This window comes from Chelonia mydas, chromosome 26 (assembly GCF_015237465.2).
Source record: "Chelonia mydas isolate rCheMyd1 chromosome 26, rCheMyd1.pri.v2, whole genome shotgun sequence".
In the NCBI taxonomy this organism is placed as follows: Eukaryota; Metazoa; Chordata; order Testudines; family Cheloniidae; genus Chelonia; species Chelonia mydas.
Genome location: NC_057859.1, coordinates 15913431 through 15941418, shown reverse-complemented (window position 1 = coordinate 15941418; position 27988 = coordinate 15913431). Strand labels below are relative to the sequence as shown.

Here is a 27988-nt window from a genome sequence, read left to right as displayed (position 1 = left end):
GCCACCGATTTGGGGTGCCTTGGTTCTCAGATGCCCCAGTTGCAATACCCTGAGCCCCATTTTCAGAGGTGCTGAACACCCACCCCTTCCCCTGACTTGAACTGGAGATTCGTGCGTTCACTGTTTCTAACAATCTGGCTTCCCACTCCAAGCCACCCAAATCAGAGAGGACATTTTGGCTGAGCCGCTACTTCCGCTGCTCGCTATGGCTTGGTTAAGTTGGAGCAGGACAGAAGCAGCACGGTTCTGACTGTTGATGGAGGAATAAAACAGGAGAGGGTGCTTTACATGGGACCAGAACTCTTCCTGCGGCAGACAGCATTCCAGAACTCTGGGGAAATTTAGACTGAAACAAACCACATGGATTTCCTTGGCTAATCTGGCTCCCTCATGGAGCAGTTTGCCTCCCTTCAGTCAGCTACAAGCCAAGTCTGAATAAACTTATAACAGACACTGGATCAGAGGTATTCGGTGCCCTTTACCTTCTTTCCTTTAGTGTCCCCACAATAAAACTGCTCTGCCTTCGTCTTGCCCATAACCACTGGATCTGCAGCCTCCAAGTGAGATGGGTTTGCCACCAAGGAGAGGGTGATGTTCCTCTCAGTGACGCGGTTAATCCTCCGGTGGTACATTCCCAAGTGGTACTTCACGTCTCCCGAGCCCTGGAGAGAAAGAGCAGGGCCAAGAGAGGAGTGTGAGCGGCAGAGCTTGGGGAGATTGAGAGCAGGAGATGAGATGAGAGCAGGAGTCCCTGATGCCCCCCATCATTCACAGGCTCACAGCATGGGTATGCAGCATCTGCTAGTGCTGCGTGGAGCATATAAGGGCCATGAATTTGGAGCTCTTCAGCTAGAGCTGCAATTACCAGAAACATGGAGCCCACAGAGCATGTGCATTTGCTGATATCGGAGAGAAACAGCAGCACAGAGATGCCCCAAATATTGGCCACAAAGGTGAAAATCATTTATATTGTTTAAGAACCCAATCCTGCTCCCATTGAAGCCAAGGCAGGGCTCTTGTTTGGGTTCCTAAGTACTACTAGCTTTAAGCATCCAAGTTCAACAACATGGGTCCTGGTTACCAGCTGTATTCTGTGCACCTCCGATAAGCATCTGACCTCATTTATATCCTAGAGATGGGAGAACAGCCAGGAGGTAGAAGCACTGAGCAAAGGAAAGGAGGCAAGGACTCGTTGGGAGGCAGGTGCATGGGGTCTGGAGAGGGCAAGGGAGGTGGATGGGGCAGGGGAGAGGAGAGAAGAGAAGGAAGCAGGGTCTGGAAGAGGGAGATCAGGAAGAAGTGGGAATAAAGTTGGGGAATGGTCCTGCTTTGAGCAGAGGGTTATCATAGAATCATAGAATATCAGGGTTGGAAGGGACCCCAGAAGGTCATCTAGCCCAACCCCCTGCTCAAAGCAGGACCAAGTCCCAGTTAAATCATCCCAGCCAGGGCTTTGTCAAGCCTGACCTTAAAAACCTCTAAGGAAGGAGATTCTACCACCTCCCTAGGTAACGCATTCCAGTGTTTCACCACCCTCTTAGTGAAAAAGTTTTTCCTAATATCCAATCTAAACCTCCCCCATTGCAACTTGAGACCATTACTCCTCGTTCTGTCATCTGCTACCATTGAGAACAGTCTAGAGCCATCCTCTTTGGAACCCCCTTTCTGGTAGTTGAAAGCAGCTATCAAATCCCCCCTCATTCTTCTCTTCTGCAGACTAAACAATCCCAGCTCCCTCAGCCTCTCCTCATAAGTCATGTGCTCTAGACCCCTAATCATTTTTGTTGCCCTTCGCTGGACTCTTTCCAATTTATCCACATCCTTCTTGTAGTGTGGGGCCCAAAACTGGACACAGTACTCCAGATGAGGCCTCACCAGTGTCGAATAGAGGGGAACGATCACGTCCCTCGATCTGCTCGCTATGCCCCTACTTATACATCCCAAAATGCCATTGGCCTTCTTGGCAACAAGGGCACACTGCTGACTCATATCCAGCTTCTCGTCCACTGTCACCCCTAGGTCCTTTTCCGCAGAACTGCTGCCTAGCCATTCGGTCCCTAGTCTGTAGCGGTGCATTGGATTCTTCCATCCTAAGTGCAGGACCCTGCACTTATCCTTATTGAACCTCATCAGATTTCTTTTGGCCCAATCCTCCAATTTGTCTAGGTCCTTCTGTATCCTATCCCTCCCCTCCAGCGTATCTACCACTCCTCCCAGTTTAGTATCATCCGCAAATTTGCTGAGAGTGCAATCCACACCATCCTCCAGATCATTTATGAAGATATTGAACAAAACGGGCCCCAGGACCGACCCCTGGGGCACTCCACTTGACACCGGCTGCCAACTAGACATGGAGCCATTGATCACTACCCGTTGAGCCCGACAATCTAGCCAGCTTTCTACCCACCTTATAGTGCATTCATCCAGCCCATACTTCCTTAACTTGCTGACAAGAATGCTGTGGGAGACCGTGTCAAAAGCTTTGCTAAAGTCAAGAAACAATACATCCACTGCTTTCCCTTCATCCACAGAACCAGTAATCTCATCATAAAAGGCGATTAGATTAGTCAGGCATGACCTTCCCTTGGTGAATCCATGCTGACTGTTCCTGATCACTTTCCTCTCCTCTAAGTGCTTCAGGATTGATTCTTTGAGGACCTGCTCCATGATTTTTCCAGGGACTGAGGTGAGGCTGACTGGCCTGTAGTTCCCAGGATCCTCCTTCTTCCCTTTTTTAAAGATGGGCACTACATTAGCCTTTTTCCAGTCATCCGGGACTTCCCCCGTTCGCCACGAGTTTTCAAAGATAATGGCCAAGGGCTCTGCAATCACAGCCGCCAATTCCTTCAGCACTCTCGGATGCAATTCGTCCGGCCCCATGGACTTGTGCACGTCCAGCTTTTCTAAATAGTCCCTAACCACCTCTATCTCTACAGAGGGCTGGCCATCTCTTCCCCATTTTGTGATGCCCAGCACAGCAGTCTGGGAGCTGACCTTGTTAGTGAAAACAGAGGCAAAAAAAGCATTGAGTACATTAGCTTTTTCCACATCCTCTGTCACTAGGTTGCCTCCCTCATTCAGTAAGGGGCCCACACTTTCCTTGGCTTTCTTCTTGTTGCCAACATACCTGAAGAAACCCTTCTTGTTACTCTTGACATCTCTTGCTAGCTGCAGCTCCAGGTGCGATTTGGCCCTCCTGATATCTTTCCTACATGCCCGAGCAATATTTTTATACTCTTCCCTGGTCATATGTCCAACCTTCCACTTCTTGTAAGCTTCTTTTTTATGTTTAAGATCCGCTAGGATTTCACCATTAAGCCAAGCTGGTCGCCTGCCATATTTACTATTCTTTCGACTCATCGGGATGGTTGGACTAGATGACCTCCTGAGGTCCCTTCCAACCCTGACAGTCTATGAAACTCACTAGGTGGGAGAAATATTGGGACAGGTGAAGTAAAATTGTGTAAGTGTAAGAAGGGGCACAAATATACACAAGCTTCCCCTTCCCCCCAAAAAGACAGTTACCTTTCCGTAACTGGTGTTCTTCGAGATGTGTTGCTCATGTCCATTCCACAATAGGTGTGTGTGCTTGCCATGTGCACTGGTGCCGGAAGTTTTTCCGTTAGCAGTACCCGTAAGGGACCGTCCCTCGCAAGCGTGGCGCTGCCATGGTGCAGTATAAGGGGCTCTGCATGCTCCCCCCACCCTCAGTTCCTTCTTGCCAGACAACTCTGACAGAGGGGAAGGAGGGCGGGATGTGGAATGGACATGAGCAACACATCTCGAAGAACAACAGTTACGGAAAGGTAACTGTCTTTTCTTCGAGTGATTGCTCATGTGCATTCCACAATAGGCGGTTCCAAGCTATATCTGTTGGAGGTGGGTAGCAGTTCACAGACACTCGGGATGAAGCACTGCCCTGCCGAACCCGGTGTCCTCTCTCGTTTGGGAGATGATTGCATAATGCGAGGTGAAATTGTGAACCAATGATCATGTGGCCGTCCTACAGATGTCCTGAATAGGGTCGTGGGCCAGTAAGGCAGCCAACGAGGCTTACGCCCTAGTCGAGTGTGCCCTCACAGTCGGTGACGGGGGAACTCCCGCCAGGTAGTAACAAGTACAGATACACAAGCCGCCAAATGGAGATCGGCTGGCCTCTTGTGTGTTCGGCCGAGGCAATGAACTGTTGTGAGCACTTCCTGAACGGTTTCGTACATGCCAGGTAAAAGGCCAGAGCCTGTCCCACACCCAGCATGTGGAGACAGCACCCCTCGCTGGACACATGGGGTTTGGGACAGAGCACCGGCAGGAAAATGTCTTGGCCCATATGGTAGGCAGAGACCACCTTAGGGAGGAATGAAGGATGTATTCGGAGCTGGACCTTATCCTTATGGAACACCGTGTATGGGGGTTCGGAGGTCAGTGCTTGGAGCTCCAAGACCCTCCCAGTGGACCTGATCGCCACCAGGAAGGCTACCTTCCGAGAGAGGTGTAACCAGGAGCATGTAGCTAGCGGTTCAAATGGAGGTCCAGTTAACCTGGCCAGCACCAAGTTCGGGTCCCACTGTGGGACTGGGGGCCTAACATACGGGAAGAGGTGATCCAAACCCTTAAGGCCGGGGTGGCCAACCTGAGCCTGAGAAGGAACCAGAATTTACCAATGTATGTTGCCAAAGAGCCACAGTAAAATGTCAGCAGCCCCCCATCAGCTCCCCCTCCTTCCCCGCACCTCCTGATCAGCTGTTTCGTGGCGTGCAGGAGGCTCCAGGAGGGAGGGGGGAGGAGCGAGGGCATGGCAGGCTCAAGGGAGGGCGCGGGAAGCGGTGGAGTGGGGGTAGAGCACATTGGGAAGTTGGTGCCTGTAGCTCCAGCCCCAGAGTTGGTGCGTATGCAAGAAGCCGCATATCAACTTCTGAAGAGCCACATGTGGCTCTGGAGCCACAGGTTGGCCATCCCTGCCTTAAGGAATTGGCCAGTAATGGCATGAGAGAATATCGTGTGACCCTGTACTGGCAGGTGGAAGGCCGATATGGCCGCCAAGTGCACCTTGAAGGACAAGAGCGCTAGGCCCAGGGCTCTAAGATGAAGGAGGTAGTCTAGTATAAGCTGGATCGGAGCAGCCACAGGCGATAAGCCCCGATCAGCAGCCCACCGGGAAAACCGAGACCATTTTGCCAGGTAGGCCTGACGAATGGAGGGCCACCTGCTCTCCTGGAGGAGGTGCTGAACCCCTTCCGAGCAAGTCCTTTCCTCCCTGCCTAACCACTGAGCAGCCATGCCGTCAGGTGGAGTGCTGCTAGGTTGGGGTGGAGGCGACGACCTTGGTCCTAGAAGAGCAGGTCCCAGGAGAGCAGGTGGCAATGGCTATGGCGGGGCGACTGCCAGGTTTGTGAGAGTCCTGTACCAATGTTGCCTGTGCCATGCCGGGGTGAACAGGAGGACCTGGGCCCTGTCTGTTTTTATCTTTTCCAAGACCTTGCCGATCACTGGAAATGGGGGAAAGGCATAGAACAGCTGGCCTGACTAGGACAGAAGGAAGGCGTCGGAGATTGCGCCTATGACCAACCCTCCCCTGGAGCAGAAGCGGGGACACTGGTGGTTCTGCCAGGTTGCGAACAGGTCCACTTGGGGAGTGCCCCATGTTTGGAAAATCCTGTGCACCATCTCTGGGTGCAGTGATCATTTGTGCAGAGAGGAGAAGTCCCGGCTCAGCCGATCTGCCTGAGAGTTCCGGATGCCCGGTAAGTGGTGGGCTTCCAGGTAAATATCGTGGGCTCTGCAGAAGTCCCACAGCCTGAGGGCTTCCTGGCAGAGGGCTGAGGAATGGGCCCCGCCTTGCCTGTTGATGTAGAACATCGAGGCTGTGTTGTCCGTGAGAACCCTGACCACTCTGCCCTCCAGGTGCAAGCGGAAGGCCACACACGTCAGACGGACTGCCCTGAGCTCTTTGACATTTATGTGCAGGGCAAGGTCCTGTGTGGAACACTGATCTTGGGTCTAGAGGTTTCCCACATGGGCGCCCCACCCCAGGTCCGACGCATCAGACACTAATTCCACAGTCGGGAATCAGCCCTTGAACGGGACCTCTTGGAGCCTGTTCCCCGGGGAAGACCACCAGCCTAGGGAGGCTATCACCAGTTCGGGCACAGTGAGGACTTTGTCCATCCTGTCTCTGGACTGGGAGAATACCGAGGCCAACTAGAGCTGGAGGGGCCGCATCCTGAGTCTGGCGTGATGAACCACATACGTACACACCAACATATGACCCAGGAGTTGGAGGCATGCTCTGGCTGTCATCACGGGGAACCTTGTGATTGCACTGATGAGCTCCCTTAGGGTTTCAAATCTGTCTGGTGGGAGGGAGGCTCTGGCTGACTTTGCGTCCAGAATTGCCCCAATGAACTCTATGCACTGCACTGGAACCTATGTGAACTTGGTGTCGTTTACCAACAGCACCAGTGTGGTGCATGTGGACAGGAGGAGTGCTACATGATCCTGTACCTGTGACCTGGAGCTGCCCCTGACCAGTCAGTCGTCGAGGTAGGGGAAGATCTGGACACCCCGACGTCTGAGGTAAGCCACTACCACAGACATACACTTTGTGAAGACCCTGATCTGATAGGCCAAACGGGAGGACAGTGAACTGATAGTGTTCCTGCCCAACTGGGAAGCGGAGGAAATACCTGTGTCCCTCGAATATATGAATGTGGAAGTATGCGTCCTGTAGATTGAGGGCGGTGATGATGGAGGCCAGAGACACCATCTGAAACTTGAGCTTTACCATGTACTAGTTCAGGCCTCACAGGTTCAGGATGGGCCTAAGGCCCCCTTTGGCCTTCAGGATAAGGAAATAACAGGAGTAGAACCCCTTGCGTCTGAACTCCGCTGGCACCACCTCCACCGCTCCTAAGCCAAGGAGCCGCCTCATCTCCTGCTCAAGCAGACTCTTGTGAGAGGGGTCCCTGAAGAGGGATGGGGAGGGAAGGTGGGTGGGGTAGAAATAAACTGGAGGGTATAGCCCCGGGAGACGGTGTTGAGGACCCATCGGTCTGAGGTCAGCTGCGACCACTCTGAGAGAAAAAGCACACAACTGGTTGGAGAAGGGAAGTTTTATTCCGGGTGGATCCCTGGTATGAACTGGTAAGTCGCCCCCGGGCATCCTGTCAAAACTGGCGCCTCCCCACCTGTTTGCCCTTAGAGGGCCCAGGCCGGGATTGCCTTTATGGGTGCTCTTTATAGTCCCTTGATTTTTTATAAGGGGGCTCATATCTGGAGTGGGTGGCCTGACTGGGAGCCTGCTTCAGTTTGAACTTGGTCCTGGCCGGGGCCGGGACATAGAGGCTGAGGGTCTTTAATGTTGTTCAGGAGTCCTTCAGACCGTGTAACTTCAAGTCTGTTTGTTCCGCAAACAGGGCCTTGCCATCGAATGGAAGGTCCTGTAAGGAGTTCTGTGCCTCGCTGGACAACCCAGACAGCAGGAGCCATGATGCTCTCCTCATGGAAACTGCGGCGGCCATAGACCACGCAGCCATATCTGCGGCGTCCAAGGCTGCCTGAAGGACTGCCCTGGAGGCAGCCGTGCCCTCCTGGACCAGGGCCTTGAACTCCTTACCATGCTCCTGGAGGGAGTCCGCAAATTTGGGCATAAAGCCCTACAAATTGAAATCGTATCTACCCAGCAGGGGTTGGTGGTCCGCCACCCTCAGTTGGAAGCTCGAGGACGAATAAACCTTTCTACCGAATAGATCTAGTCTCCTTGAGTCCTTATTTTTAGGAGTAGTAGCAGGTTGACCTTGCTGCTCCCTATGGTTGACCGACTCAAGTTGGGGGCAGGTGGGTGTATAGGTATTCATGCCACTTGGCGGGCACAAAATACTTTTGTTCTGCCCTCTTAGAGATGGGGGGCAAGGAAGCCGGGGTTTGCCACAAGGCGTTCAAGATCTTTGCCACCCCTTCATGAAGTGGGAGAGCCACCCTGGCCGGAGCCGAAGCCAAGAGGACGTTGAACAGGGAGTCCGAGAGGTTCCTCCACCTCCTCGGTTTGTAGGCTGAGGCTTGATGCCACCCTTTTCAACAGCTCTTGGTGGGCTTTTGAGTCCTCCTGCGGGATGGGAGCAGGAGGGGCTGTGATCACCTCATCTGGAGGAGGAGGAGGAGGAGGAGGATGTGGATGCCGTACTCTGTGTCCCCACCGGTACCGCAGGTCCCACCACTTGGTCCCCTTCTGAGTGCAGGACCGAGGATGAGCAACTGGGAGAGGGAGGCCGACGGTCTTTCCAAGGCTCCGGCCACCCAGCGAGCCACCACTGGGGGCTGCGTTGGGGCCCACGGGGCCCACTGGTATCATGGTGCCAGCCAGGGAGCCCGGTGCCACTGCACCTGCTGTGGCACCAGTGAAGCAGACTGTCCAGCCTGACTAGCCTGACCCATCGACTGACGACTCCGAAGGGCGGCCGGGCTGGCATACGATCGACCACTATCCCGGGACTGGGATGAGTGGCGGCGTCGGGAGTGGTGCCAAACGTGAGGCAGTGATGCTGGCGTGTAGAAGCGGGAGTACCATCTGTAGCAGCTGCTCCGCGAACGGCTCTGATGGGCGGATCTGCAACGGCAGGGTGCAGGCGATTGACCCCGGGGGCTGCGGGAGCAGTGCCGCGGCAGGGACCTCGAGCGAGATGAAGAGCGGGAACAGCATCGACATCTGTATCGCGAGGGGCTATGGTAGTTTCTCGGAGGTAACGACCTCTGGTGCCATCTGTCCCAGTCTTGGCAGAGTACGCTCTCTTCGTGAAGTCTACGTTACCCCTCAAGGTGGAGTGGTGCCTGGAACCCCTGCCAGTTGGTACCCAGCCAGACAACCTGGTGGAGGTTGACTAGGATCAGCGCAGACTGCGCACAGAACAATCACTGAGCGGGGAATGGAGTCGGGAACCTTCCCTCGACCGTGAGCGGTACAGTCCAGGCGGTAACTGCGGGGGTCCGAGCGGTGGCTTGCCTCTGGACTGGGGAGCCGACGACAGCGGTGCTACTGGTACCGGTAGAGACATAACGTCTCGAGCCGCCTGCAGGTCCTCCGGCATGGAGGGCACCTGAACATGGCCACTGGCGTCCGGGGAAGTCGTCTTGGAGCGGGCTGGGCTACTCCGCTCAACTTGAGTCGGAGGCCGCAAGGCCGGTGGGGACTGAGAGCTGCCCAATGCGGGTCTAGTTTCTCCCCCAGTCCTGCTCCGGTGCCTTGGCAGATAAAACTTTGAAACTTTGTTTATCTTTGAAAACTCGTGGCGAACGGGGGAAGTCCCGGATGACTGGAAAAAGGCTAATGTAGTGCCCATCTTTAAAAAAGGGAAGAAGGAGGATCCTGGGAACTACAGGCCAGTCAGCCTCACCTCAGTCCCTGGAAAAATCATGGAGCAGGTCCTCAAAGAATCAATCCTGAAGCACTTACATGAGAGGAAAGTGATCAGGAACAGTCAGCATGGATTCACCAAGGGAAGGTCATGCCTGACTAATCTAATCGCCTTTTATGATGAGATTACTGGTTCTGTGGATGAAGGGAAAGCAGTGGATGTATTGTTTCTTGACTTTAGCAAAGCTTTTGACACGGTCTCCCACAGTATTCTCGTCAGCAAGTTAAGGAAGTATGGGCTGGATGAATGCACTATAAGGTGGGTAGAAAGCTGGCTAGATTGTCGGGCTCAACGGGTAGTGATCAATGGCTCCATGTCTAGTTGGCAGCTGGTGTCAAGTGGAGTGCCCCAGGGGTCGGTCCTGGGGCCCGTTTTGTTCAATATCTTCATAAATGATCTGGAGGATGGTGTGGATTGCACTCTCAGCAAATTTGCGGATGATACTAAACTGGGAGGAGTGGTAGATACGCTGGAGGGGAGGGATAGGATACAGAAGGACCTAGACAAATTGGAGGATTGGGCCAAAAGAAATCTGATGAGGTTCAATAAGGACAAGTGCAGGGTCCTGCACTTAGGATGGAAGAATCCAATGCACCGCTACAGACTAGGGACCGAATGGCTAGGCAGCAGTTCTGCGGAAAAGGACCTAGGGGTGACAGTGGACGAGAAGCTGGATATGAGTCAGCAGTGTGCCCTTGTTGCCAAGAAGGCCAATGGCATTTTGGGATGTATAAGTAGGGGCATAGCGAGCAGATCGAGGGACGTGATCGTTCCCCTCTATTCGACACTGGTGAGGCCTCATCTGGAGTACTGTGTCCAGTTTTGGGCCCCACACTACAAGACGGATGTGGATAAATTGGAGAGAGTCCAGCGAAGGGCAACAAAAATGATTAGGGGTCTAGAGCACATGACTTATGAGGAGAGGCTGAGGGAGCTGGGATTGTTTAGTCTGCAGAAGAGAAGAATGAGGGGGGATTTGATAGCTGCTTTCAACTACCTGAAAGGGGGTTCCAAAGAGGATGGCTCTAGACTGTTCTCAATGGTAGCAGATGACAGAACGAGGAGTAATGGTCTCAAGTTGCAATGGGGGAGGTTTAGATTGGATATTAGGAAAAACTTTTTCACTAAGAGGGTGGTGAAACACTGGAATGCGTTACCTAGGGAGGTGGTAGAATCTCCTTCCTTAGAGGTTTTTAAGGTCAGGCTTGACAAAGCCCTGGCTGGGATGATTTAACTGGGAATTGGTCCTGCTTCGAGCAGGGGGTTGGACTAGATGACCTTCTGGGGTCCCTTCCAACCCTGATATTCTATGAAAACCTCTTCTTCGCCTTTTTAGAGTGTCCCATGGACAGGGAGCGGTGCTGACTGGTGGAGGGCACCGTTGGGTTGCCATGCACCGATGCCGCGGTGCTCGGTGCTGACTCGGAGCAGTGCAGCGGTGTTGGGGTCAGGGCAGACTCCATCAAAATAGTTTGGAGCCAAATGTCCTGCTCCTTCTTGGTCCGAGGTTTGAAAGATCTGCAAATCTTGCTGCGGATGGGTTTCCCCCAGACTGTAAATATTCCGCGTGCGGATCACTCATGGGCATAGGCCGTTTGCAAGTGTCACACGACTTAAAGCCCGGGGCATGGGGCATGCCCCGACCCGGGCGCACTTAACGAATTCTAACTAAAGCTACTTTTTGTTTTTGTTTTTAAACTACAGGCACTACTAACTATGAACTAACAGAGTCCAAGAGGGAAAGCTACAGTAGAGCTGAAGCAGAGCAGTTCTGAAGCACCTAAACTGGCAGCAAGAAGAAACTGATGGTGGGGGGAGTGTGCAGCGCCCCTTATACTGCGCCATGGTGGCACCACACCAGGAGTCGCTAGGGGCACTCCCCTACGGGTACTGCTAAGGGAAAATCTTCCAGCATTGGTGCATGTGTCGAGCACACACAACTATTGTGGAATGCACATCAGCAATCACTTGAAGAACAAGGAATTATTATAGCTGCTAGTGGCATGGCATGTGGCCAAAAATCAGAACATGCTATAGAGGGGAAGTGCTCCATAAGATGATCTCTCTACCAACATGTGGGCCATACTATGGAACAAAGGGGGAAGCCTGACCTAGAAGCTCATGATAGGATAGGGACAGATCCGCCCATATTATGTCAAGGAACAGTCACGTCTCTCTAATCCGCTAGCATATCTGACAGCAAGGTAGAGGCTACAGGGAAAACCAAGATTCATAACTTGCTGGACTCTCAAGACTACTTTGAAGAGGCTACCAAGTCTCACAAGAAGCTATTAAGGTAGACAGAACAGTCATTGGGTAAAGTACTATCTTGGCTTGGAAACTGGATCAACTGAGACAACACATTTAAAACAACATCTACCCTGCAGAATTCACTGCCACAAGGTATTGAGGCCACAAACTGAGCAGGACCAATAAATAACTAGTTATCCGTCTGGATAAAGGGAACACCCAGCGATAATTCACAGGATAAGAAAAACAGAAGGGTTATGAACCTTCCCGGTTCAGGGCAAGCCAATCACTAACTGATGAGGGTCAGGAACAGGCAGAGGTTTCCCACATGGACAAGGTTATTCCAGAATTGCCCACTAAGGGGATTCTTGCACCTCCCTCTGATACAGCTGGTGCTGGCCACTGTCAGAGATGGGATACCAGGCTAGATGGGACCCTCGGGGACAGGGATTGCTAAGTGTAGTCTGCTGTCTGGAGAAAGAGCCCTGCTGCATATTGTACCTATACTCTCACGTGGCTGCTTGCTTAGACTCTACTCAAACCTCACTCACCTCATCAGCAGCCTCCAGCTTGGAATCAAACTGACAGAAGATCTGCTCCAACTCCTTCCTGATCACGTTGGCGAGAACATTCAGACGCCCTCTGTGAAATGAATGCCACAGTCAGCTACAGGTGGACAGCTCACCTTGCACTCTATGCTGCCTGTCTGGAGAGAGTGCTTCTCACCCCATGCTTCAAGCCTAGACAAAGGACCCATTCCTCTTCCTATGTTACACCAAGAACAAGCAGTTTTACTCTTCCCCACGCCCTGCCAAACTGTTACAGTCTGTAGCAAGAGTACCCTGCGCTCCTTCTGAAGAGGAAAGCAAGGTGGGTCACCTGGCAGCACCCTGTCCCATGAGGGGTTCTTTTCACAATACTGTGATTTACTCATGCTGGACTCAGGAAGAAACAGCCACATGAGATTCCCCTATGCTGACAGCCACCTCAGGAAGACTGTTCTTTACACTTCCCAATTAATTTGGATCCAGACACCAGTTAAATCCGTGTTGCAAGGCCAGACCTTCTTAAAACACAGGTCCAAATTGCCTAGTATTGTGCACCTGTGCAATGGGGCCTCAATATCCACAGGGAATCCCAGTCTCCTCTGCAGGAGATACAACACATATCCTAGATTAAGGGCTCACTGGGGAAGCTATTATTCTGCAGATCCCCGCATGCAGTTATGCAGATAACAAACAAGGGCTTGCTGGGCATTTTGTTTAGAAAGGCACAGGGTGTTCCCTGTAAATTAAGATACATTTCCTGCAGCCTTGTACAATGGGTGATGTTAGCTATGAATGGGTGATGCTAATGCCCAAGATGCATTTGAATCTCAGTTTGTTTATATCATTTTCAATCAAATTAAACTTAATAATCTTTGGAAAAACAGTCAGCTTATGCCAGGAGCAAGAGTTCTAGGGGAAGCCAGCTTCCCTTTACACCTCAGCCCCGCCAACTGCCACCCGCCCGCATCTTTCTGACCTGCCAGCTGCCCCTGCCGCCAAAATATGGGGTGGGGAGATAAGGATCCTGTTACCTGTGTGGCATCCCCATGATAACATAATCCACTCCATTCTCACTTGACTTGTCAATGATAGTCTTTAAGGCTGGGATAAGCACCTCGCAACCTTCCAAGCCAAAACGCTTCTCCGAAGACCATTTCCGATGGAGGAACTCCTCAAACCTGAAAGGCAGAGTCAGACAGAAGTCAACGGTTAGGCTACAGCCTATTGCATGGGCCAGAGAACCCACAGGGACATTAGTGGGGGAGTCACAGATGAATGATATAGACTGACAGGTTTCAGAGTAACAGCCGTGTTAGTCTGTATTCGCAAAAAGAAAAGGAGTACTTGTGGCACCTTAGAGACTAAGTCTAACTTAGTCTCTAAGGTGCCACAAGTTCTCATAGACTGACAGGTCACTTATGCAAGTGATTCTTCTATGCACCATTGGCTTCGTTATGCCTTTATAATTATTACTACTAGGATAGCACCCGCTATGTACAAAGTGCTAGCCACATCCAGCACAGTCCCTGCCCAATATTGGTCCTAATCTAAGAATGAAAGGAACATATGAAGGGCAAGAGAGAAGGATAAAATATACAATCGAAATATAGCCTTAAGTAAATGCAAGAATTCCCATGAGCAGCTGTGACGGTGCTGCCTGTAGGAGCCAGCTGAGGTCACTCAATTAGGGTGAACTGCAAACAGAATGGGGCAAACAAACCACAAACGCTGGTGGATATTTCAATACTTAGATTTACCCAGCCACCACAAAACAGCTTCTATAGCACCTCCCTGGGTACTCAGACGTTCAAATAATGCAGTTCCCTTAAAGTACCCAGCCTCAGGCCTCCATCCAGACACACATGTCAAACATAGGATGATAAATTCTGAAAATCTTATTTCATCATATAAAAGAAAAGGTTTTCCAGATCTCAAAGGACCAGGCCCCAGACCCAGGTCAAATAATAACTTAGATCTTACCCAAAATACATGCTTATAGTCAATTCTTGTTAACTAAACTAAAATGTATTTAAAAAGAAAAGAGAGTGTTGGTTAAAAGATCAATATACATACAATTCAATTCTTGAGGTTCAGATACAGAGCAAAGATGAGTTTGTAGTGGCCTAAAGTCCTTTTAGAAATAGTCCATAATTTATAGTCTAATGTCCACGTTCAGGGTGACTCCAGTCAGTGACTGGGGATCTCAATCCTTGTGGCTTAAGGTTTCCCCCTCTTGACACCCAAAGCAGATCTGAGATGAAGAAGGATTGTGTCCTAAGGTTTTTATACATTTCCATCTTCCAAACATCATGGCAATTAGCACAGGATAATTTATCCATTAAACAGTTCAGATACAGGTTATCACAACCTTCAAACAGGCATAGACAATAATACTATTTCACTCAAGTGTCTTCCTAAATGTTAATATTCCTCTTTTGATCTTTGAATCAAAGCTATAGCAATAGACAAGACATGTTTGCTTACATCACAAGACCTGAGCAAACATCTACCCTTCTATCTCTAACAATGCAGGCTTGCATTTCAAAGCTCTATTCATTTACATATCTTCCTAACCAATCTTTAAAGTTCGGCCAAGGGTCAGGTCAGTCTGTGAGTTAATTAACTCTTTCTGGCCCCGTCACCTTTCAATGAGATATTATATTACACTCATACTGTCACAGCAGCCAACAGCCAGCTGGCTGACAGGCAGAGGTAGGCTGGAGTGATGGAAACCAAAAGGGGGTCCAGATTTCAAAATGGAAGGTTATAATCAAGAGCATCAAAAGCTGCAGAGGGGTGGCAGAAGAGGGCCCTGAGAAGCGGCTGCAAAGCGGGAACTTGGGAAGAGTGGATGCAGTGAATGGAATGGAGGCAAAGTCCAAGTGGGGGGGTTCCAGGAGTTAGAAGAGAGGCGCAGGGGGTAGTGATAGTGAATGGAGATGAGGGGGAAAGGGGGAGGAGGCAAAGGTAGGGAGCAATCAAAAACCTCTGTCTGTGACAGGAGAGAAGAAGGAAAGTGGGGGTTGGTGGAAGACTCTATCTTGTTGATCTCCTTGAAGGAGCTGAGAAGACCTTGAGCGGGGAGGGAAAAAGATGCAAGATGGGGGGCATTTCAGAAGGGAGGCAAAGGCTGAGTTTCTGTGAGCTGGAACTATGTGGGCAGTGATGAATAGCACTGTATGGCAAAGAGGAGGGTAGGACTGAAGGAAGAGTAACACACCCATAATGGAGAAAGTGAAACTCCCCCTGGAAACATTTAGGAGCAGAGGAATCAGGCACTAGGGGAGACAGGGGACAGCAGAGCGAGGTTCCACAACAAAAACCAACAGAGGAAACGTCTGAGAACAGCAAGGCCATCAAAGGCGTTGACGTTCTGGAGACCACAGAAAGCTTCGGGGTGGGGGGCAGGAGGTGATGTTGAAAGAGACGAGATGGTGGCCTGAGAGAAGGAACTTGGTGATGGGAGATTGGTGAGAGCAGTGCTCAGACAAGGTCGAGAGAGGAGCCATTGTGAGGAGTGTGGGAATTAATCCAGGGTTAAGGTCAACAAGGAGGCAGTAGAAAAGAGATGGGAGGCTGAGGGGTCAAACAGGATGTCAGTGAGATAACTGAGGTCTCAGCGAATGAGGTTGCTAGAGATCAGACTCAATACAGAAAAAAACAACAACGGTTACTCACCTTTTGTAACTGTTGTTCTTCGAGATGCGGTGCTCATATCTATTCCAGTTAGGTGTGTGTGCGCGCTGCATACACAGCTGTCGGAAACTTTTCCATAGCAGCTACCCGTCGGGCCGGCTGTGGAGCCCCCTGGAGTGGCACCGGGTATGGAGCTCTATATACAACCCTGCCGGCCCGACCCCCCCTTCAGTTCCTTCTTGCAGGCTACTCCAACAGAGGGTAGCTGGGGGGAATGGAATATAAGCAACACGTCTCGAAAAACAACAGTTACAAAAGGTGAGTAACCGTTTTTTCTTTTTTGAGTGCTTGCTCATATCAATTCCAGTTAGGTGACTTCCAAGCCTTACCGAGGAAGTGGGGTCGGAGTCAAGGTATTGCCGACCAAAGTACCGCTCTGCTGAAGGCCACATCATTCCTAGATTGGTGGACGATGGCATAGTGCGACGTGAAAGTATGCACAGAAGACCATGTCGCAGCCCTGCAGATTTCTTGGAGAGGTATTTGGGCTAGAAAGGCTGCCGATGAGGCCTGAGCCCTCGTGGAGTGATGGCAGGCGGAAGAACCTTCGCCAAGTCATAACAGGCGCAGATACAAGCTGTGATCCAGGAGGAGATCCGCTGGGAAGAGACTGGCAATCCCTTCATCCGCTCTGCTATAGCAACGAACAACTGGGTTGTGTTTCGGAACAGCTTTGCCCGCTCAATATAAAAAGTGAGCATTCTCCTAACATCCAGCGAGTGCAGGTGTAGTTCTTGAGGACTATTGTGCGACTTTGGATAAAAGACTGGCTGGAAGATGTCCTGGCTAATATGGAAGTGGGACACCACCTTGGGAAGGAAAGCTGGGTGAGGTCTAAGTTGTACCTTATCTTTATGAAAAATCATGTATGGGGGCTCAGAGGTGAGGACCTGCAGCCCACACACACGTCGTACCAAGGTGATAGCCACCAGAAAAGCTACTTTCCAAGAGAGGTAGAGGAGTGAGCAAGAAGCTAAAGGCTCAAAGGGAGGGCCCATGAAGCGGGAGAAGACTACGTTAAGATTCCAGGCCAGGATGGGGGGCTTCATGCGGGGGGATGTATCTTCTCCAGGCCTTTCAGAAAACGTCTCATGATGGGGTGAGCGAACATCGAACGCCCAGAATCGCCTGGGTGAAAGGCTGAGATGGTTGCGAGGTGGACCTTGAGGGAACCAAACGCCAGACGCTGGTCCTTTAGGTACAGAAGATAGTCCAGGATACAAAGAATGGGAGCCTGGAGCGGGAGCACCTGCCTTCGGGCACACCAGCTGGACAACCTCTTCCATTTCACCCTGTATGTGGCGCTAGTAGACAGCTTGCGGCTTTCCAGAACTACCTGCCTCATCGGATCCGAACAGGCGACCTCTGCCTGATTCAGCCACGGATTCTCCAGGTTGTGAGGCGGAGAGACTGAAGGTCTGGGTGAAGGAGGCGACCGCGGTGCTGTATAATAAGGTTGGGAATGAGAGGTAGCCGTATCGGTGACTGGACCGACAAGTCCATGAGGGTGGGGTACCAGCACTGGCAAGGCCAGTCTGGGGCCACCAAAATGGACGTCCGCCTTGTCCCTACGGATTTTGAGAAACACTTTATGGATGAACGGGAATGGCAGGAAGGCATATAGCAGCTGCCTGGACCATGGAATCATGAACGCATCTGTGACCGAGCCTCCTGAAGGAGCAAAAGGTTGGGGAATTCCTGTTGGCTCGTGTGGTGAACAGGTTGATTTGGGGAAACCCCCAACTGTGGAATACAGAGTGGATGATGTCTGGGCGAATCGACCACTCGTGTGAGGAAATGTCTGCTCAGGCTGTCTGCTAGCACGTTCTGAACACCCTGCAGGTATGAAGCCTGCAGAAGGATGGAGTGGGCTAGGCAAAATTCCCACAGTAGGAGGGTTTCCTGACAGAGAGGAGACAAGCAAGCTTCGCCTTGCTTCTTAATATAAAACATAGCTGCGGGGTTTCCCGTCAATACCGCAACGCAGTGGCCCTGCAAGCGAATCAGAAAAGCTGGTCAGGCGAGGCGAATCGCCCCGAGTTCTTTGACGTTGATATTCAGATCCACTTCCTCTACTTGCCATAGGCCCCGAGTTGTCAGGCTTCCCAGATGCGCTCCCCAGCTCAATGCAGACGTGTCCGTGACTAAGGTCAAAGTGGGGTGGGGTGGGTGAAAAGGAACCCTGGCGCCTACCGCGTGGGGATTCAGCCACCACCATAGGGAATCGAGGGTGTGCCAAGGGATGGTCAGCACTGTGTCCAGACTGTCGTGGCTCAGGCAATACACAGACGCGAGTCATGCTTGCAAGGGTCTGAGTTGCAGCCGGGTGTGTTGAACCACATATGTGCAGGATGCCATATGGCCTAACAGCCTGAGACACTGCCTCGCCACTGTGGTAGGGAAGCTGCAAAGGTTGCTGATTATCTGCGAGAGGGCCAGGTGACACGTCTCTGGCAAGTACGCTCTTGAGTCGCATCCAGAACGGCTCCGATGAACTCTATTTGAGTTGAGGTGAGCACTGATTTGCTGACATTGAGTATGATACCTAATTGGTCGAATGTGTCTCCGACTAACTGCACCTGTGATTCCACCTGCTGAAGGGAGCGGCCCCGGAGGAGCCACTCGTCCAGGTAAGGGTAGACATGCACGTGGTGGCGGCGGAGAAAGGCTAAACATAGGAACATAAGAATGGCCATACTGGGTCAGACCAAAGATCCATCCAGCCCAGTATCCTGTCTGCCGACAGTGGCCAATGCCAAGTGCCCCAGAGGGAGTGAACTTAACAGGTAATGATCAAGTGATCTCTCTCCTGCTATCCAACTCCACCCTCTGACAAACAGAGGCTAGGGACACCATTCCTTACCCATCCTGACTAGTAGCCATTAATGGATTTAACCTCCATGAATTTATCCAGTTTTCTCTTTTAAACCCTGTTATAGTCCTAGCCTTCACAACCTCCTCAGGCAAGGAGTTCCACAGGTTGACTGTGCGCTGAGTGAAGAAGAACTTCCTTTTATTTGTTTTAAACCTGCTGCCCATTAATTTCATTTGGTGGCCCCTAGTTCTTATACTAAGGGAACAAGTAAATAATTTTTCCTTATTCACTTTCTCTACACCACTCATGATTTTATAGACCTCTATCATATCCCCCCTTAGTCTCCTCTTTTCCAAGCTGAAAAGTCCTAGCATCTTTAATCTCTCCTCATATGGGACCTGTTCCAAACCCCTAATCGTTTTAGTTGCCGTTCTCTGAACCTTTTCTAATGCCAGTATATCTTTTTTGAGATGAGGAGGCCACATCTGTAGGCAGTATTCAAGATGTGGGCGTACCATGGATTTATATAAGGGCAATAAGATATTCTCTGTCTTATTCTCTATCCCTTTTTTAATGATTCCTAACATCCTGTTTGCTTTTTTGACTGGTGCTGCACACTGCGTGGACATCTTCAGAGAACTATTCACAGTGACTCGAAGATCTTTCTTGATTAGTTGTAGCTATATTAGCCCCCATCATACTATATGTATAAATTGGAGTTATTTTTTCCAATGTGCATTATTTTACATTTATCCACATGAAATTTCATTTGCCATTTTGTTGCCCATTCACTTAGTTTTGTGAGATCTTTTTGAAGTTCTTCACAATCTGCTTTGGCCTTAACTATCTTGAGCAGTTTAGTATCGTCTGCAAACTTTGCCACTTCACTGTTTACCCCTTTCTCCAGATCATTTATGAATAAGTTGAATAGGATTGGTCCTAGGACTTACCCTTGGGGAACACCAGTAGTTACCCCTCTCCATTCTGAAAATTTATCATTTATTCCTACCCTTTGTCCCCTGTCTTTTAACCAATTCTCAATCCATGAAAGGATCTTATCCCATGACAAAAAATGGTTACTCACCTTTGTAACTGTTGTTCTTTGAGATGTGTTGCTTATATCCATTCCAATTAGGTGTGTGCATGCTGCGTGCACGGCTGTCAGAGAATTTTTACCCTAGCAACACCCAGTGGGTTGGCTCTGAAGCCCCCTGGCGTGGCGCCTTCATGGCTCTCGGTACATACCCCAGCCGACCCAGCGCCCCCCCAGTTCCTTCTTGCCGGCTACTGCAACAGAGGGGAAGGGGGATGGGTTTGGAATGGATGTGAGCAACACATCTCGAAGAACAACAGTTACAATGGTGTATAACCGTTTTTTCTTCTTCGAGTGTTTGCTCATATCGATTCCAATTAGGTGACTCCCAAGCCCCACCTAGGCAGTGGGGTCGGAGTGAAGCAACGTGGATTGTAGGACTGCTGTACCAAACGCCGCATCGTCTCTGGCATAGTGCGAAGCAAAAGTGTGTACCGAGGACCAAGTTGCAGCTTTGCAGATCTCCTGGATCAGCACTTGGGCCAGAAAAGCCACCACCGAGGCCTGGGCCCTTGTGGAGTGAGCAGTGAGAGGCGGGGTCGGAACACCGGCCAGATCATAGCAAGTGCGGATGCAGGACGTGATCCATGAAGAGATCCGCTGAGAGGAGACCGGGAGGCCCTTCCTCTGGTCCGCTACCGCAACAAAGAGCTGGGTCGTTTTCCTGAATGGCTTCATACGCTCAGCGTAGAAGGCAAGGGCCCTACGGACATCAAGGGAGTGCAGCTGCTGTTCCTGGTGACTGGCATGCGGTTTTGGATAATAAAACAAAAGAAAAATGTCCTGGCTCATATGGAAGGCAGATGCCACCTTGGGAAGAAAGGCCGGGTGAGGCCAAAGCTGCCCTTTATCTTTATGGAAGATCGTGTAGGGTGGTTCTGAGATAAGGGCTCTGAGCTCAGAGACACGCCTCACCAACGTGACAGTGACAGGGAAAGCCGTTTTCCAGGAGAGGTATAAAAGAGAGCAGGTGGCCAGCGGCTCGAACAGGGGCCCCATGAATTTGGAGAGGACAACGTTAAGGTCCCATGTGGGGACTGGCTGTCGAACCTGTGGGTAGAGATGGTCCAGGCCCTTGAGGAAACTGCCAACCATGGGATTGGCGAAGACAGAGCGGCCATTCGCACCCGGGTGTAAAGCCGAGATGGCTGCAAGGTTAACTCTAACAGAGGATGCCGCCAGGCCCTGCTGTTTTAGGTCCAGGAGATACTCCAGAATGAGAGGCACGGACGCCTGGAGAGGGGGGGTGTTGTGCTAAGTGCACCAGCACGAAAACTGCTTCCACTTAGCTGTGTATGTGGCCCGAGTGGAGGGCTTCCTGCTGCCCATCAGCACTTGCTGTACCGGTTCCGAACAGAGACGTTCTGAATGGTTCCGCCACGCAGCATGCATGCCGTGAGGTGGAGAGATCGCAGGTCGAGATGGCAGAGGTGACTGTGATCCGGAGTAATCAGGTTGGGAAGAGGCGGCAATGGGACTGGAGTGTCCACAGAGAGCTCCAATAGCACAGTGAACCAGGCCATCTGGGCCACGCCAGAGCCACCAGAATCACTCGCGCCCTGTCCCTGCGCACTTTGAGCAAGACCCTGTGCACAAGGGGGAAAGGAGTAAAATAGTCGACCCATCCACAGGAGCAAGAAGGCGTCTGTGAGAGCCCGGGGAGCAGCCTTGGAGGGAGCAGAAAGCCGGGCACTTCCGATTGCTGCGGGAGGTGAACAGGTCGACCTGGGGAAACCCCCACCTTTGGAAGATGGGGTGGATGACATCTGGTCGAAAGTGACCACTCATGGGAGCGGAAGGACCTGCTCAGGTGGTCCGCCAGCGTGTTCTGGACCCCGGGTAGAAAGGACGCCGCCAGGTGAATAGAGTGGGCTATGCAGAATTCCCACAGTCGAACGGCCTCCTGACAGAGGAATGGGCCCTCCCTTGTTTGTTGATGGAGAACATGGCTGTGGTGTTGTCTGTGAGGACGGCCACACAATGACCCTGCAGCTGCTCCTGGAAGGCTTGAGAGGCAAGGCGTACCCCCTCAGCTCCTGGAGGTTGATATGAAGGGAGAGTGCAGACGGGGGCCATAGGCCCTGTGTCTGAATGTCCTTGAGGTGAGCGCCCCATCCCAGGGCTGACGTATCCATGACCAGGGACAAGGAGGGTTGCGGGCTGTGAAAAGGGACTTCTTTGTATACCACCTAGAGATCTAGCCACCAGCGGAGGGAGGCTCCAGGACGGTGACCACCAAGTCCAGGCTGTCTCGATCTGGGTGATAGACTGATGCCAGCCAGGCTTGTAATGGGCGTAGTCGAAGTCTGGTGTGCATGGTCACGTATGTGCAGGAAGCCATGTGGCCGAAAAGACTCAAGCAACTTCTTGCTGACAAGGTTGGGAAGCTCTGAAGGCTCCAGACGAGGACCACTATAGCCTGGAAACGAGCATCCAGCAGGAGGGCTCATGCCTGCATGGAGTCCAGAACTGCTCTGATGAATTCTATTCTCTAGGTCGGTTCTAATGTTGACTTTGCCACGTTGAGAAGGAGGCCTAACTGACTAAACGTATTCATGACCAAGCGGAATTAGGACCGCACCTGTTCTCTGGTGCGTCCCCAGATAAGCTAGTCGTTGAGGTGAGCGTCTACCTGTACCCGCCAACAACAAAGGAAGGCCGCCATGACTGTCATACATTTGGTGAACACTTGGGGGGCCGTGGAGACACCGAAGGGAAGGGCCGTGAACTAACTGTGGTCAACCACGAACACTAAGCGGGGGAAATGTCTGTGCGCCGGATGAATTGCTATGTGGAAATGCACGTCCTTCATGTTGAGGGCGGCGTAACAGTCTCCAGGATCCAGGGAAGGTATAATAGCGCCCAAGGAGACCATGCGGGACTTCAACTTTACCATGAACTTGTTGAGTCTGCTCAGGTCCAGAATGGGCCGAAGCCCGCCCTTTGCCTTGGGGATTAGGAAATATCGGGAGTAAACCCCTCTGCCCCTTAGTTCCCTTGGAACCTCCTTGATCGCCCCCATGGCGAAGAGTGTCTGACCTCCTGAATAAGAAGTTGCTTGTGAGAAGGGTCCCTGAAGAGGGACGGGGAAGGAGGGTGGGAAGGAAGAAAATTGGAGAGAGTATCCCACTTCCACCGTGCGGAGGACCCAGCGGTGCATGGTTATGTGAGACCAAGCATGGTGGAAATGGGATAAATGATTCAAGAAAGGTGGGGTAGAATCCTGAACAAGGTCCGGTACATCGTCCTCGGGTGTCCCTTCAACAGGCCTGTTTTGAGCCCGACGAAGGCTCGGACGGGCCCTGGCCTTGCCCAGACTGGGGTTGGAAGGCTTCCTCCTGCCATTATGCCCCCGCCTCCTATAGAAATCCTGCCTTGGCCGAGGAGGAGGATAGGAGCATTGTTACGGCTGCTGGGGTTTGAAGGGTTTCCTCTGGGTAGCTGGTGTGTGCATGCCCAGGGACTTCGTTATTGCCCTTGAGTCCTTAAGGCTTTGTAGCCTTGAATTGGTCTTTTCTGAAAACAGGCACGCTCCATCAAAGGGGAGGTCCTGCAGTGTTTGCTGAAGTTCCGGTGGCAGGCCGGAGGCTTGCAGCCAAAAGATACGCCTCACTGTGATCCCTGAGGACAAAGTATGTGCAGCTGAGTCCGCAGCGTCCAGCGAGGCCTGCAACGACGTCTGTGCCACTGTTTTGCCCTCTTCCGCCAAAGCTGCAAACTCCTCTCTGGACTTAGGAGGTACTAACTCCTTAAACTTCAGCATGGAATTCCAGGAGTTAAAATTGTAACGGCTCAGGAGCGCCTGCTGATTAGCGATCCTGAGCTGAAGTCCCGCCGAGGAATAAACTTTGCACCCACACAAATCAAGGCACTTGGCATCCTTCGATTTGGGTGCTGGGGCCTGCTGGCCATGCCGTTCTTTTTCGTTCACTGACGCCACCACGAGCGAACAGGGCTGTGGGTGGGTGAACAGATAATCATACCCCTTCAAGGGGACAAAGTATTTTTGCTGCACCCCCTTAGCAGTTGGGGGGATGGACACAGGTGTCTGCCAAATTATTCTGGTGGTGGTTTGAATGGTCCGAATAAGGGGTAGGGCCACCCTTGATGGAGCTTCTACAGACAGAATATCCACCACGGGTCCTCCACCTCTACCACCTCCTCTGCCTGCAGGCTCATATTCTGCGTCACCCTGTGCAGGAGGTCCTGGTGGGCACGGAGGAGGAGGAAGCCACAGGGGGAAGAGCGTCATCTAGGGCTTCTTGTGGAGCTGGGCCCGGCTGTCCTGTGCCAGCGACCTCAGGGCCCAGACCAGGAATCGGTGTTGGAGGAGGTCCTGAGTGGGGAAAGAAGCCGCCACAGTCTGCATGAACCCCGGGGCGGGCCGACTGGCGGTAGCCTCTGGCACTCTTGGGTCAGACGGGGCTGATCGAGAAGACCCAGATGGAGCACCCTGAGCCTGGAAGTACGCACATGGCATCCAGAACAGCCACTGAGTAGGCCCTTGAACGGGACCCTGCTCCTGTGCCTGCCAATGCCCAGCCCCTGACTCCAAGTGGCTATGGTCCAAATGGCAAAGGTCCGAGAAATGTGACACCACCTCTGATCCTGAAGAACGAGAAATGGAATGTGAGGGCCACGGAGGTGCCGAGCAGATCTGTGCCAGGTAGGGTGACCAGATGACAAGAACAAAATATCAGGACACATGGGGGGCGACCACAGGCTCACCCCCCCACCAGGGCCAGCTCTAGGTTTTTTGCTGCCCCAAGCAACAAAAAAACCAAAAAACAACCCGGAGTGCTGCCAAAGCAAAATATTGGGACAAATAGCGTCCCAACCATACATTGGCTGGGAAGCGGGACCACCAACTAAACATTGGGACGTCCCGATTTTATAGGGACATCTGTTACCCTAGCGCTGGGTCACATCGACGAGGCGATGAGGAGCAGTGCCAGGATCTGGACCGGTACCGAGACCTGGAAAAGTGCCTGGATCTGGATCTGGGCTGAGATGATGACCGGTGGGCAGAGCGGTGCTGCGACCAGGACCGGTGCAGGATGTCGGAGCGCTGCCGCGAAGGAGAGTGGTGTCGGAACTGCAAGCGGTGTCGGAACTGCGAGCGGTGGCAGGAGCAGAATCGGTGCCGCGGCTTGACCGATGGGTGGATCAGGGCCAGCTTGTCCCGGGCCAAACGTACAGGCACCTGCGCCTTGGCATGAGGCTGAGGGGATGCCGATGTCGCCATGGCAATAAGATCCCTTGCAGCTGCAAAGGTGTCCAGGGTGGATGGCAACTGGACCTCAACCATGCTGCGTGTCGGGAAGTCCAGGGGTACCAGACTCAACGGCTCTCCCCTCAGGGCCGGAGTCAATGGTGCCGAAGCTGTAAGCTGTGCCCCTAGATGCTCCCTTCTGGGATGAGTCTCCACGGGCGTTTCCAGGGAGGCTGGTCTCTGCGGAGGTTGGCCATCCTTTTCCGGCTTCCGGTGCTGCTTCTGGCCAGAATGGGAGTGGTGCCAGGCAGATGATGTTGGTTGCGGTGCCAGGGAGTGTCGGTGCTGCGGGTCTTGGTCAGAGTCCAACTGCGGTGCCACTCCTACCGCTGCTGCCGGGGTGCTGTGCACCGAGGCGCTTGGTGCCAGATCTTGGTGTGCCGCAGGGGGTTGAGGGCTAAGAGCGGCCTCCATGAGGAGCTGTTTTAAACGAAAGTCCCACTCCTTCTTAATCCGGGGACGAAACCCTTTGCAGATCCTGAACTTCTCTGCTTGATGAGACTCCCCCAGACACTTCAGGCAAGAGTCATGGGGCTTGCCCGTTGGCATGGGCTTAGAGCAGGAACCCCAGGGCTCGAATCCCGGAGCCTCGGGCATGAGCCCGAGAGAAGAATTGGGGAGGAGGGGAAACCACCGCCCCCTAACCGCACTAACAATAAGTAAACCAACTATAACTAACAAACAAATATAACTATTAACTATACGCTAGGGAGAGTGGAGAGCAACGAAGCAGGACTCCACAGTTCCAATGACCATCATGGGCGGTAAGAAGGAACTGAGGGGGCGCTGGGTCGGCTGGGGTATCTATTGAGCGCCATGAAGGCGCCACTCCAGGCGGCTCCACTGCCGACCCACCGGGTGTTACTAGGGTAAAAATTCTCCGACGGCCATGCACGCAGTGCACACACAGCCCTAATTGGAATTGATATGAGCAAGCACTCGAAGAAGAACTTAATTTATGTAAGAGCCTTTGGTGAGGGACCTTGTCAAAGGCTTTCTGGAAATCTAAGTACACTATGTCCACTGGATCCCCCTTGTCCACACAGTTGTTGACCCCCCCTCAAAGAACTCTAATAGATTAGTAAGACAATTTCCCTTTACAGAAACCATGTTGACTTTTGCACAACAATTTATGTTCTTCTATGTGTCTGACTATTTTATTCTTAACTATTGTTTCAACTAATGTGCCTGGTACTGACATTAGACTTACCGAACTGTAATTGCCGGGATCACCTCTAGAGCCCTTTTTAAATACTGGTGTTACATTAGCCATCTTCCAGTCACTGGGTACAGAAGCTGATTTAAAAGGACAGGTTACAAACCACAGTTAATAGTTCCGCAATTTCATATTTGAGTTCTTTCAGAACTCTTGGGTGAATGCCATCTGGTCCCGGTGACTTGTTACTGTTAAGTTTATCAATTAATTCCAAAACCTCCTCTAATGACACTTCAATCTGTGACAATTCCTCAGATTTGTCACCTACAAAGGACGGCTCAGATTTGGGAATCTCCCTAACATCCTCAGACGTGAAGACTGAAGCAAAGAATTCATTTAGTTTCTCTGTGATGACTTAATAGTCTTTAAGTGCTTCTTTTGTATCTTGATCGTCCAGGGGCACCACTGGTTGTTTAGCAGGCTTCCTGCTTCTGATGTACTTAAAAAACATTTTATTACCTTTTGAGTTTTTGGCTAGCTGTTCTTCAAACTCCTTTTTGGCTTTTCTTATTACATTTTTACACTTAATTTGGCAGTGTTTATGCTCCTTTCCATTTACCTCTCTAGGAGCTGACTTCCACTTTTTAAAAAGATGCTTTTTTATCTCTCATTGCTTCTTTTACATGGTTGTTAAGCCACGGTGGCTCTTTTTAGTTCTTTTACTGTGTTTTTTAATTTGGGGGTATACATTTAAGTTGGGCCTCTATTATGGTGTCTTTGAAAAGTGTCCATGCAGCTTGCAGGGATTTCATTCTAGTCACTCTACCTTTTAATTTCTGTTTAACTAACCTCCTCATTTTTGCATAGTTCCCCTTTCTGAAATCAAATGCCACAGTGTTGGGCTATTGAGGTGTTCTTCCCACCACAGGAACGTTAAATGTTATTATATTATGGTCACTATTTCCAAGTGGTCCTGTTATAGTTACCTCTTGGACCAGATCCTGCGCTCCACTCAGGACTGAATTGAGGACTGCCCTCTCCCCTTGTGGGTTCCTGTACCAGCTGCTCCAAGAAGCAGTCATTTAAAGTATAGAGAAATTTGTCTCTGCATTTCATCCTAAGGTGACATGTACCCAGTCAATATGGGGATAATTGAAATTCCCCACTATTATTGAGTTCTTTACAACTGCCATGCACTTGGTGAAGACGCGAGGCGCTGTACAAAGCCCGAACGGGAGGGCTGTGAACTGGTAATGCACCTTGTTCACCACAAAGTGGAGGAACCATCTGTGAGCCGGGGTGATAGATAGATGGAAATAAGCATCCTTCATGTTGAGGGCGGAGTACCAGTCTCCCCAGTCTAGGGAAGGGATGATTGTGCTTAGGGAGAACATGCGGAACTTCAAGCTGACTATGAACTGGTTGAGTTCCCGCAGTCCAGAAGGGGCTGGAGACCCCCCTTCACTTTCGGGATGAGGAATTATTGGGAGTAGAAACCCTTGCCTTTGAGTTCCTGAGGGACCTTCTCCACCGCTCCTAGGGCGAGGAGAGCCTGGACCTCCTAGACAAGAAGTTGCTCGTGAGAAGGGTCCCTGAAGAGGGACGGGCAAGGGGGATGGAAGGGTGGGGAAGAGCAGAATTGGATAGAATATCCCACTTCTATAGTGCGGAGCACCCAATCGGTCTGACGTAATAAGGGACCATGCAAGGTAGAAGCGGGATAGATGGTTCAGGAAAGGAGGGGAGGCAAC

The 27988-nt window shown here is 51.5% G+C and overlaps 1 protein-coding gene across 12 annotated transcripts in view; it reads right to left on the bottom strand.

Moving 5' to 3' along the window:
- Positions 1-27988, bottom strand: part of OGDH (oxoglutarate dehydrogenase) — a 134512-nt gene that overhangs the window by 28344 nt on the left and 78180 nt on the right. For all 12 annotated transcript variants that reach the window (XM_037886465.2, XM_043536570.1, XM_037886460.2 and 9 more), the window contains 3 exons: positions 13237-13383; positions 12209-12299; positions 483-662 (listed from right to left, as the gene is read on the bottom strand). In XM_037886465.2, the coding sequence (XP_037742393.1) occupies positions 483-662; positions 12209-12299; positions 13237-13383 (418 nt within the window). The remainder of the gene's footprint in view (positions 1-482; positions 663-12208; positions 12300-13236; positions 13384-27988) is intronic.